The sequence below is a fragment of the Sycon ciliatum genome, chromosome 5 (assembly GCF_964019385.1).
Source record: "Sycon ciliatum chromosome 5, ocSycCili1.1, whole genome shotgun sequence".
Taxonomy (NCBI): Eukaryota; Metazoa; Porifera; class Calcarea; order Leucosolenida; family Sycettidae; genus Sycon; species Sycon ciliatum.
Window position 1 is genome coordinate 25453655 of NC_088647.1, and position 13330 is coordinate 25466984.

At 47.7% G+C, this 13330-nt stretch overlaps 1 protein-coding gene across 1 annotated transcript; it reads right to left on the bottom strand.

Moving 5' to 3' along the window:
• Positions 1-3599: 3599 nt before the first annotated feature.
• Positions 3600-11597, bottom strand: LOC135818161 (uncharacterized). Its single transcript, XM_065331504.1, has 2 exons — positions 7584-11597; positions 3600-4883 (listed from the first exon to the last, which is right to left on the bottom strand). Exons 1-2 carry the CDS (start codon positions 11456-11458, stop codon positions 4622-4624), a joined length of 4137 nt encoding a protein of 1378 aa, XP_065187576.1. The 5' UTR covers positions 11459-11597; the 3' UTR covers positions 3600-4621.
• Positions 11598-13330: the final 1733 nt, after the last annotated feature.

Consider the following 13330-nt stretch of genomic DNA (forward strand, 5'->3'; position numbering starts at 1 on the left):
TTTTTGCTCTATGCACACTTTCTCCCTCTGAACAACGTTGGCGGTGCCGGTATTCATAGCACTTACACAGGTTCTACTGAGCACACACACGTACACAGCTACAGTCGTAGAGAGGTGAAGTCTATGCGGTTACAAAAATTGGTACTAGCGGTTATACGGGTGACTATGCCACTCAGTTCATGATGATGCGGATTGTTACTGTTGGACGTTCGATACTCGACTCCTGACCCGCAGTTCTAGCTTCTCTTGTATTGATGATTGAAACTAACGTGTTACTTTAACACCAGTCATTCAAGCACGAATCCACATACCCATGAAGAAGAGGGAATGAAGCTGGCTTGCCCGATGCAAGCGCTTTTGTCCATATCAACAAGAGTAAAATTAATTATTCATGCACTCGTGATGCCAGTGTTGATCGTGGATATCCCCCCCCCCCCCCCCCGGATATGCACGTACATGTACATGGCATTTGACTAGTAGATCTCTTGGTTTCAGCCCTATCCGTATACTCTACATGTAGCTGTGGATGGACTTACTATTATCTGTTAGTAGTGCCACGTTGTGCTGCCTCCACTATAATTGGCCTTGAGTTTTTAGGTTGATGAGGCGTGGTTCATATCGGCAACTGTATTAAAGTATTCCCTGGTTTGTATCGTTGTGTGAATGGGCATTATGAGCGGCAGTCGATGTCGACCTCTCAACGGAATAACCCTTAAAAAACGTAATTGTTCTGGATGCGCTAACTGATCACTGGGCGTTGTTGTGTTGTTTAGCATTATGCTCAAGGTGGCGTGTGCATGAACTGGAACAAAATGGTCCATTAGATACAACAAGCAAATGCGGGTAGCGGTGCCGTGTCGAAAAGGTGTCATGATTTCCGGCCACGAATCCATAACAATGTGAAGAACAGGTCGGTGCGACTTCGGCTATACTTAAGGAATTGAGTGTCGCTCCCTACGCGGGAGCTCGTCGAGTCGTCGTCAGGAAATGCGCGAGCTCCCACGTAGGGAGCGACACACAGTTGCCTGAATCCATTACCATAATAACACATGCCTAATATCAGCAACAAACAAGTTTGCAGTCGCCCGATCATACGTGTAGATCTACGTAATAGTATCTTGCTTGGGGCGCAGAAGAACATCTCTGCTCGTTTGGTCCTGCGAATTCAAATAGAACAACACAAAGAACGATGTGCGGTAGAACGAACAGGCTACAACTAAACCATGCACAGGATGCCTGTTTGTTCACAGTTCTACTTCTTTTTCAAGTTTATGTGCATGGAAAAGAACGGCGCAGACTATTAATAATTATTATTATTATGATTCTTTATTCCACTCCAAACTGAAAAAAATAAAATAAATAGGAGGTGTTACAGTAACTCACCGGACTTATAATAGCCAAAGGTAAGCAGCAGGGAATAATATATGGGTAAAAGTAAGGTAGAGGGAGAGAGAGAGAGAGAGAGAGAGAGAGAGAGAGAGAGAGAGAGAGAGAGAGAGAGAGTGAGAGAGGACAAAGGTGCATGTACCATCACAGGCATTAAAACCCATAGGTATCATGACAACAAGTATTGCAGAAAGGGGAGCATCAGAAGTTGGCGAAAAATTCAGGCCGGCAAAGCTCATCACTGGGCACAACCTCCAATGCGTGCCCACAGAAAGATCAAACACGAATAACCACATAATTAATACCACAGTGTTTCAATTACAAACTAAAGCGAATACAGTAACATACATACAGAACATAAGAAGACCACCAGGAATTATTTTTATTTTTATTATTATTACAAGTACTTCAAAGTATTATTATGACTGAAGTCCCAGTCTGAGTGCCAGGCACCCAGTTACTGCACCAGATAGTACTGGCTACTAACGTTATACCGGAGCCACCATGCCTACACTGGTTGTGGACCAGTGACTTTGTGCAGCAGAGCACAGAGCCTGGGCACACGGGAAATTATTATCAGCACACGGTATTATCATGAGGAGTTTCTCTGCGTAGGCATCAATGCAACATAATTATGTAATGTGTAGCACGCAAGAGAGAGATTGGAAGCTGTGTTACAATTCTGAGTTTCACGATCATCAGGCAACTGATGGATCCAAAACGGGCCGCCAGAACATAAGGGGTTGTAACAAAGCTTCCAATCTCCCTCTCTTGTGTACAAGGCTCTGCCCTACATGCGTATTGAGCACTCTTCGGACAGTGAAGCACACCACTTGACTTCGTAATGTGTAGCACGTATAGCTTTCGCTTAATTGACAATTGATGTACAATATGACTACAGCACGAAGCCCTCTAGTTCATGGCCTCTCGATACAACCACATGCAACTGAGTGTTTGTTTCAGACAAACTGCTTGACATGTACTACTTCCGCTGCTCAGTCAGCCTTTTACTGCGACGATGGTTCCGGCGTCTTTGTCCCGGGGAATCGCCCTGGCCTGGGAGTTCTGGGTCCGAAGCAGCGTGTCGTGCTGGGTATGGTATGGTTTGGTATTGTTTTTACTTCAGTAACTCAACACAACAGTACTGAGTGAGTTCTTCACGTAGCACTACTAGAATGTCATGGAGAAGCGAATCGGAAACAACCACGGCTCGTGTGACGCGAAGCATGATGAAACAGTCACTGTTGCTGTTTGACCATAATATTATTGCAGAGTTCTCTTGGAGCCGTGACAAGTTTGTTTGGACTGTTGAAGTCCGAACGGAAAGCGACTAGCGGACATTTAAAGCTCTTGTCACTGCTGTCGACTTGCCCAATCTTTAACCAAAGTTATAACCCTTCTGCATCAAACTTCTTCATGCCAAAACCTCCAAAAACTCCATTTCTCTCTCTCTCTCTCTCTCTCTCTATCTATCTATCTATCTATCTATCTATCTATCTCTCTTTCTCTCCCTCCCTCTCTCCCTGTCTTCCTCAGTCCCTCAACCGTCCCTCCCTCCAGCCCTTTAATGCTAGTGTTGCTGTGGGTGATTTGCGAGACCCACAACAACGAATCAAATCCGGGTGGCTCAAATTTGCGATTGCATAACCCCGTCGCCATCCAGCCCCTGCGCGAGAGACTTCGGTTATCCACCATTGAGCAGCTCTGCCGTCAGAAAGTCCTTGTCTTCGTCTTCCGTTGTCTTCACGCTCTCACCAGTCAACTGTTTTCGTCATTCTACACACCTATTGCGCCCGATCTGGTCGACCACGATCGCAGAGCTACGCGTGGACAGATGACGCGACTTCAGCGCGTCCCGTTCCTTCTTGGCTCGGCGGGACAGTCGTCCATTCGCTTCCGAGGTGCTGTTCTATGGAATGAGTTGCTTCCTGATGTTCGCCTCGTTGTGCGCAAAGATGAATTCAAGCGCAGGGTCTGAATTTAACATCTACGTAAATATCGTTCTGTGTCACAAGGCCGCATCCAAGATTCATGGGACAATCCAGTACAATAGCCCAGTTGAATTGGTAAATTTCTTATTATGAACCTGTACAATACGTTGGTAAAGGACCACTTTCATAGTTGCTGGCTTCTTCCCTTTCATATTTTCATTCTTCAAATATGTTAGACTACTTTCGTTTGTGGTAGTTACCGAAGGAATCAGAGAGCCAATCTCTGGTGAGAAGGCAGTAGTACTGCCTGTGCTTTCAAAAGTGAATTGAAATAAAGGATTACAACACCAAATGTAGAAGAAGTAGCACGTTTAATGCAGCCGTCCGTCTCACGGATACCGCTGCCTATACTTGGCTATAGATGGATCAAGATGATATGATGGAATTGGGGAGAAATTCAGAAGGCAAAGCAAAGAAATTTAGAAGCAGTGTACACAACGGACAGTTGCCTGATGATTGCGTGAGCGTGAAACTTAAAGTAGCAGCAAACAAGCCTTGATTGTCCTTGTTGTTCTGTTGTGTATTACGCTCTGCCTTTGTGGTGTTGAGCACTGTCAGCACTCTGGGTACGTCCTTCGGTGAAGCAGTGTACATGTATGAAAGCCTAGTACAATCACCACATGCACATGTACGAGAATAAATGGGTAACGTGGGTAGTAGGTGGGGGGTGTGTGTGTGGGGGGGGGGGGGGTGAAAACAATAACAGCTGATTTAGTGCTGTACAGAGTAGGAGATTCAGACTTCTCCACACATGGAACATAGCACGATGTTACGCAAGAACACCATCGCGTTGTGTGATAATGTCTACTATCTACAGCTCTTATACACTGTGAAGGTCTCAAAAACTGAAACTCTTCATTCACGGTGGCCTCATAATATAGATATCTCCGTCATCGTCAATCAATACACTAACAAAGTGATAGTATCACCGTCATTCTGCTGTAACAAAAAGAGGATATGCGAAGAGATGAACTGTAGTGCATTTTTACTATAACGAATGCACGAAAGGTAGACGACAACAACTTTAATATTACTTGGAGAGCGAGAGAGAGAGAGAGAGCGAGAGCGAGAGAGAGCGAGAGAGAGAGAGAGAGAGAGAGAGAGAGAGAGAGAGAGAGAGAGAGAGAGAGAGAGAGAGAGAGAGAGAGAGAGAGAGGGGGAGAGGGAGAGAGACATGGCTATATCTCAGCCTCATATTTGCTCATGAGAATCATAGTGCATTTACACAGTGCGATCCTGAGCAACTACAGTTCCACGGCTTCCTCAACAGATCTTGTGATCTCCTTCTGCATCCTCTTGAGGCAGCGCACAACTCCGGGAAACGTCGGACGCTCCCCTACCACACTGTGCCAGCATTTCTCCACAAGCTCTCGGTACGTCAAGGGCATCGCGGCGGGTAGCTCCGGACGCTGACCCAACTTGATCAGGCTGCTGATGTCATCAAAGTCCTCAATGCCCTGGTAAGGTGTGAGACGTGTGTACATTTCCCAGAGCACTACACCGAAGCTGCAGCATGGGAAGAAAAGACACGTTTGGAAATAATAGAGAGGTTAAGATGCACGTTCTTTCCGACGTGACGCGCAGTTTCACGTCAAATTTGGCGTAAAACTCCAAATTTCGACGTGAGCAGCAGGTCACTTGCGTTGATTTTTCGACGTGCGAGCAAATAACGCGAGCTGAACTTTCGCGTCACGTCAGAAATAACGTGCATCTCAACCTCTCTAATGACTGTACAGCAGCGTTGATGCACAACTAAGTTTCTAGGCAGCTCCCCGCAATAAAGAGTTCCTGGTGAAGTTCAGCGGCAATAGGGCCATTTCTGAGGGCGAATCCTAAACAGGATCTTCACTACACGTGCAATTCACAGTTATCTAGAATGAGGCTTGCAAACAACACAATGTACACTGTACATGAGTACAGTCATTGTACTTAGGCCTTGGCGGATGATGCCGGCAGAAAAATTGGCAGAATTCGGTACCTTTTCTGGTACGTTTCATGCATGTTTGGTATGTGGATAAAGAAATGGAGCAGAATTCGAGGAATTGACCGCCATAAGGTTTTGTGTGGTTCTGCCAATTTCACTGCTTTTCGAGCAGAATCCGCCAAGGGCTAATTGTACTCCTCTCCTCAGAAACATCTCTACTATACAGAGTGCTCTATGCACCACCTGCATGCAGAACTTAATTAAATTAATACGATCTAGAAATCCACTGGAGTAAAAACAAACATATACCTCAACTCAGAGTTTCATGCTTTAGTAAAGCAATCCTCAGGAGTATAGTTGAAACAATTATAGCCATTTAATACTCTGCAAATCCTCATAGGTTGAGGGTGCAGAAAAGGGGAAATCTGAAGGAAAAATTGACTGTCATCACCAGAATTTGAACCAGGGACCTTCGCTTTAGGCCGGCGATGCTCTACCCACTGGGCTGTGGCGTGGCTGTCAGCCAAGCAGTGACCCATCAACATTAATTTAATCTTCAGAGAATCAGACGTCGAAACTCACGCTTCCTGTTACAGTACACAGGATGCTGGATGGTGGGACGCAGCCCTCACTCTACCCACACACTTCGCGCACAAACATTGTAGTACAGTACGGATCGGCTATAGCGTTGGTGTTTGACTTTCGTGAAAATATCACTATAGGCGATATATTACTATAGGCGATATGCATACTTAGGTATGCCTGACAAATGCGTGTATGGTGTCATTCGAATCAGTGCAGCGAGCAGAAGCGTGCTGTGCATGTGACTGTGCAATACGCGCCCCAATGTATCAGATATTCAATCAACTAGTCGTACTGAGTACGTTATGGATTACTCGATAGGGTTTTTGCATCCAACAGTCCTGAAAAAGAATGTATTTTTGTGAAGCTTGAATCAGTGTCCACTGTGAGTATGCTGTTTTCAGCAGGGAGTCGTAAATACCGATATTTTACGACTCCCTGGTTTCAGTGATATGGATTGTGTTCTGAGGTTTAATTGAAATCAAAATGGCTAAGTGTCGGACCTACCCTTTAACTTGTGCGTACTTTTTACATAGAAATAGAATTTACTTGTTCTTGTACGCTCCGAAATGGAGTAACTTTTGCAGACAAACCTGACGCTGTTTGCTAACAATAATAATCGAGAGATCGATAATAAACTGTTATCCCAAAGAGTAGTCTGTGTGTGTACCAGGGGGGGGGGGACTGGAGTGGGTATGGGTGTGGGTGTGACGGGGGGGGGGGGGCTGGAGTGGATATGGGTGTGCCGGGGGTGGGGGGGGGGGGGGGGTGACTGGAGTGGGTATGGGTGTGGGTGTGAATGAGGAAGAAAGGGGTCATCAGTATGAGTGGCATTGTGATAATTATAATAATTTGTTAGCAAACAGCTTTTGGCTGCAACTTCCCCAGCAGGTTAAGACATCAAAATGTCTTTCCAGCTTCAAAAATACACTCCGATCGCATAATTTAGTACGATAGGATCTCCTTGCTAGATTCTTGTTTATCCTTCTTTCTTCTCTTTTTCTTTATTCCTTTCTTTTCTTTTCTTGCCGTGGTTGGCTATCACCCCTCTCTCGCAGTTTGCGTGCCAATTGGTCATGGACCACGAGTTGAGTGAAATAAATAAAAATAAAATAAACAGCGTCATTATACCACTAACCAGGGTGCCACTGCGGTCGGGGAGCAGGTCACTAGGAGATCCGACCCCAAGCAGATTGCAATTCGTGCACAGGGGAGTTAGGTAGGTTTTAAAGATACGAGGGTTGTAATTTGACTCTGGTCGCCACATTGACACCAGGTCTGTGCGATTGCTAAGGGATGTTCCCTTCTCAGAGCCTCTGGTCAAATCTACCATGGCCTGTCTGGGAATGCATTCCGCGCCTTTTTTTTTTTTTTTTGACTTCACCCCGACACAAACAGTACGAGAAAAGCACACAGCTGTCGAAAACATTTGGAAGCTGCAAGAGTCGAACAAGGCCTGCAAGATCCACTGGTCAATCTCATGCAGGTCGCGCCTTTACACAAACGCAACCAAGAGGTGCGACCTTTTGTGCCTAATAAGCGAAAAATTATGCTATATGCATGTAGCAGTAACGCAGACAAGTGCGCGCGCGTGTGTGTGCGTGTGCGCGTGTGCGTGAAGTTAGTTGAAAGAACGTGTACAATGCCGGTAGCTTTCAAGCCTTTGCGATAAAAATAGCTATCAGTAGCAGCTTCCTTACCTGTAAACATCTGTCTTACAGTTGAATATACCATCAACCAGTGTCTCCGGGGAACTCCACCTATTGCCCGGGGCCCTGTTCGGGTATGCTGGATATTCAGGCGCGGCGGTGGGCGACAGCAGAGGAGCACTCTCACTGAGCGCACGGAATAAGCTGCCCGCCGTTTGGACCGATCCTCTGTGGGCAGCTGCGTGTCCATCTTGCTCGCCATACCTTGATAGCAGCGCCGCCATGCCGAAGTCAGCCACTTTCACCACCCACTTCTCCGTCACCAACAAGTTGGGCGTTTTCAGATTACAGTGAATGCGGGCTGGGTCCAGGCCGTGCAAGAACTTCATGCCACGTGCAGCATCTAGGGCAAAGTCGACAACATTCGCTAGCTCCAGCTTGACGGCTGGATTGCTCAGGATGGAGTGCAGTGACCCACGTGCCATGTACTCCAGGACAATGAACGGACGTCGTCGTTCCTGGCCCTGCTCTGGCCCGGCACCAAGGAACATGACAATATTGCGATGGCGAACACGCCGCAGCTCATCTGCCTCCTCGTAGAAACGCTCCTTCCGTTGACGTGATGTGGAGTGTTTCCCACGCAGCTGTTTCACAGCCACGACCATGTCACCCAGTTTGGCTTTCCAGATCTCACTCTGCGAGCTGACGGCAAGGCGAGTAGCACTGACCGGATCTTGCAAGTCCAGTTCATCGGAGCGGATGTAGCGGCTCTTAGCGAGCTCTTCCAGTGTTTTGCGATAGTCACAGATCGTCACATCACGATCTTGGATTTGCTCATCTTTCCTGCGAGACTCTCGCCTCATTCGCCTATAGATGCCAGTGATGATGCCGAGAGCCACGTATATGGCCAAAGCCGAACCACAGCTTGCACCAATGTTAACCCAGGGTATCTGACAATGATCATAGGCCACATAACCAGAGCTGCAATGACATGTAAATTGGCCAATGCCAGGGATACAGGTGCCATGGTGGCAAGGGCTACTTTCACAAGGATTGATTGCTTCGCATCCAATTCGACTGGAGAGGGGTCTGGTGAACCTTGGACAGAGCGTGCAGTTAGTGGACGTGGTGTCGGAGAAAGTGCCATTAGGACAAGGTTCACATTCCAACTCTGTTTTGCCATTTCCGAGATTTCCGTATCCTACTGGACATGCCTTGGTCACCAACTCATTAAAACACACATACGATGATGCAGGCTTGAACTCTGGATTGAGCCTTCCGTAAAATCTGGGGGATACCGTGTTCAATACGCTTCCAAACACCCCATTCCCTTCGACACGCGGAAACAGAATAGGGGTATGGGTGAAAAACGTGATAGCTGTGACTGCAGAGCGATGCTTCCTGTCGTTAAACTTCAACAAATACGCAATCTGGGCACGACGTGTCTTACTCAGGCAATGTGGTTGACTACAACCTCCCAGCAAGAGTAGTGAGTCACTAGAGTACTGCGTCAACGAGTGGCCCATGAGAGTCCGGAGATGGTGAGGTGTGCCTGTTATCGGCTCACATGACGCCCGGCCTTGGTCCCCAGTGACGTCCACGTCCAGGCGAAAAAACGAGCCACATGGCATATCCTTAATGCCACGGAAAGTTGGATACCCGCCAAACACGTATATCTGGTCCTCGAATGTGGTCACAGAATGTAGAACAAGAGAAGGCAGGGTGCGATTTGTTGGCTCCACGATTGAGGAAATCGAGCGCCAACGCCCTCTGCATTCACCCAAATCATCAAATTCAAATGCAGAAAGCTTGTGAGAATTAGAGAGAAACGGGCTCCCGAGATCTGCTCCGCCATACACGATGAACGTTGGATACTTTGTTGAAGCCATAGAAAACGCCACATGGCCAGCCAACGGCTGTCCCTGGGCACCTGGAGAATTTGTACGGTTTCGTTCCACACCTTGTTGCCAGTAGCCACTGCGCAAGTCAAAGCACCAAATTTCAGCGGGGAGAGGATGGCCCGTAAGGGAGACACCACCGAACATGACTGCCTTGCTGTGTCCGGCAGCTGTTGTGCCTCCCTTGGATTCCAGCTTGACTACGCTGTAGAGACTACGTTGTAAAAATGGCGGGCCCGGCTTCACAATCCGCATCGTGTAAAATCCTGACTTGCTGTAGTACCATACTGGCATCACCTTCCAGTTTGGTATGTGGTAGCCTTTGTAGATGTGATCTGTGCTCGTACAAAATCCTCCCAGGAATACGAACGTGTCGTCTTTAGCCCTAACCACCGGCGGACTCATACAGCCAAAGTTGCCGACAAACCTGAAGACTTCCACCTCGCCCCCAGTCAGATATCTCCAGTCCACAGTTCCAAAACCACTTCTCTCGTTCGCCTTTGAGACTACAATCTCTGCGCTCTGAAGGCGGAGTACACTTGTCAATATTTTGCGTCCATTCCACGCGAGAAATTCTTGTCGTTTCCGCGCTTCTCCAAATTTTCCGTGTATCATGATATTCTTCTGTACGTTGTGCTGGAAATCCTTCAACACCCACTCCTTTCTCATCCAACTGAACGTAGCTACTTGGATGCGATCAATGAAACATTGCCATTGGGAGACACTAACTGAAGAAGAAAACAAAGAGACCACGGTCAGTAGCCTCTCTCGTCTGTCGTAGGAGGCCAGAGGCCGCATTGGTGTTTCTCTTTCGCAGGGATTTCTTTTGCGGGTGTTGCAGATTCGTTGCAGCCCATCGAGCTGCCTCCATTCTCGGCTACTCAGTTGATACAGCCACAGATCACACATCGGCACGTCTCTCCAGTGCATAACAGGAGCATGTGTCAGGGAAATCTCCTGCCGACCCACACCACCGTACATAAGCAAATTATCATCATCAACAGCTACAACAATGGGGGCAAGGCGGCCACTTGGGATCGTGTTGTTCTCGGCGTAGTACACTGGTGACCAGTTCCTGTTGCTGGTGGAATTGTCAACACTTACCACCAGCGACCACATGTCGCTGGAATAGCTCTTACAAGCACTGCGATTAAGTGATGGCAGACACTCGTTGGGTAGACCGCCGAATGATAGTAGCAGTGTGGTGGAGTTGTCTTTCGGAGAGTCCACGGCGAGCAGGGTATGGAAAAGGTGTGGTACATGCTGACCACCAGAGCTGCTCACCTCACGAAACCCGTCATCATCGCCCACTTTCCATCGCTGCAATACTGCACAGCTGGGATGAACACCGAAACCAAACAGGTAGACAGCTTGCTGAGCTGCACTAAATGCAAGTGCAGGCAGTAGATCGTCGCTGTGGTTGCCACACACGGTGGGTAGTGGTCGCCGCCGCTGCAAGGCAGTGCGTGTTTGCCAGGTCTGACCCTCAGGCGGAGACACGTCATAGGTTGCATAAAACACACGCTTACGAGCACCGACAACTTTCCAACCTTCTGGGGCGGTGGAGAGAAATACTAGAACCTGGTAAGGAGCTAGACCAGGCTCGGAGATAGTGATGGGCTCTGGACAAAGCAATGGTCGAAAGTAGGCCCGTTGACTTGACGTTTTCAAGTTATCACGATACTGGGGGAACGGATTTGAGATGGTCGGTAGAAGAAGAGAGGGAACCCTAAAATTATCATCGTCCGTGGACTCATCACTGCCAGGAGAAACCCCACGGCCGAGTAGGTCCACCATTATTGACTGTAGAGTCGCTCCATCTGGTCCGAGACGGCCATACCAACGGCGTGCTGCTGGTGGCCGCAATACTGAATCGCCAGGATTTCCCAAAATGTCTGCCTCCTGTTTTTGATCCCCATCTTGATGCACAAGTGTTTCCATGCTAACGGCTAAAGCGACGTTGTCCGTTGCTAACAGGTAAACAGAAAGACAGACGAAAGCGCCAATTCCCGACCCCATTACGGCCATTTCTTCCGCTCAGGCAATATAATTCTGCCAGGGAAAGATTCCAGGCTGGGGAGAGCACTGTTCCTCTAGTTTCTGGCCCAAGACAAAATGTACCAGTCACTCTGTTATCCTTCGCCACCCTCTTTCCTGATCGCTGAGAATCGCACTGTGTGCCGGCTTAAATGAAAATGTTATACCCCCGGCCCGGTAATCTGCAATCTACATGATTGTAGACAATCCGGCTGATAACTGTGGACGGTACTACTACATGACTACTACTACTAGTACGGTACCTGATCTGCAGTCTGTAGAGTGTAGCTTGCAAAGCTAGGGCAGCATGAAGGGTGTAGTATGTAATCGGGGCACCACTACACTAAGAAAACAACAGCTCGTCCTTCATGACTAGGTCAGTCAGCCCCACAGCAGACATGTCGACAGCTGGCAGTGTCCGGTATTTCTGGGTTCTTTTGGCGGTTGGCACCCTGGATTTCCTGTTGCAAGAACTATCTTATCTCCTGTGATTCGCGTTTAACCCTTCTTCTCTGCACAGATCCGAATACTAGTTTTCATCCTGAAGACCTGACTCGCGAGTGTCTTCACCAGCTGGCACGTGGCCAGGGCGAATATACATTCATAAAAGGATGTGGGACTCCAGCTAGGCGCACGCAAAGTATACGGGTAAACAAGTAATTAATGAGTACACTGTGCAGCCCACATCCTCCTGCCAGTCGTGGCAGGGTAAAAGTATGATTCTGTGCACACGGTCAGGCAGGGAAGTTGTTTTTCTTTCTATTTTCTTCGAATATGGATGCTAATATGGATTCTTGGATTCTTAGGAGTAACATACCACGACAGCGTACCTAACAATCTATCCTGGAAGAAATCAATGGCATCATCGGAGCAAGGATGCGGCTAGCGAACGAAGTCAAGAAATTTAAGTTGATGTGGTTTGGCCATGTTACGAGACATGCCGTTTTCTCCAAGCCCTTCCTGCAAGGATCAACTCCTGGATCTCGACCGAGAGGAAGGCCCGCGACATCATGGATTTCTAACATTAAAAGTTGGACGGGTCTTCCCTTGCATGCTCTCTCTCATGCAGCACACGATAGAGTTGGATTCAGAGACATCATTCACAATTCTCTCGCTGATTAATGCCTCTACGATCACCTTGTGATTATGAGTTATACATACATATATAAATAAAGAATACAAACAACAACAATACATACATACATACATACATACATACATACATACTTCGTCTTGGGATGTTGCCACACACATTTCAAGGGTTTCGATTAACCTGGCTCTTGGCATGGATGCAGTTTAATGGGACTTCGATCTTTGACCACGTTGTGGTGGGTCTGATCTACTCACCTCCCACCGCATCTGCGCCTTGATCCTAGAGGGTGGTGGCGGTTCTACGGATGCGGAAAACTCGGCTTCCAGCTGAGTCCTACGGGAACCGTGAATTTGTTTGGCACCGGGAGTACAAGTACAGTAAATATCGGATATAACGTGCCCCTTTGATTTTCGAAAATGTATCACTATATCCGGTGCATCACTATAGCCGATTTGCATGTTTGACCGACACATGGCACATGACTGCACATGAAATGATGCGTACACGCTGGAAAAAGCATGCTGAAAGTGCATGCATGCTCCGCGGTCTGTGTACCGGTGCATGACACAGAGCAGTGCATGGCAGTGCAGTACGAGTACAGACTGTACATGTACATGTACTAGAACTTCGATACATCATGTGGCATGGCTGCTTCTTCAGCGTGTTCTCCAAAAAAAGCCTGAGCTGGATCCGTGCTCACGTAGATCTACTCGGTGTCCAACGAGTTGCGTAGAGCCAGAAATAGACATGAGTGGCTGTGTACGTGAGTT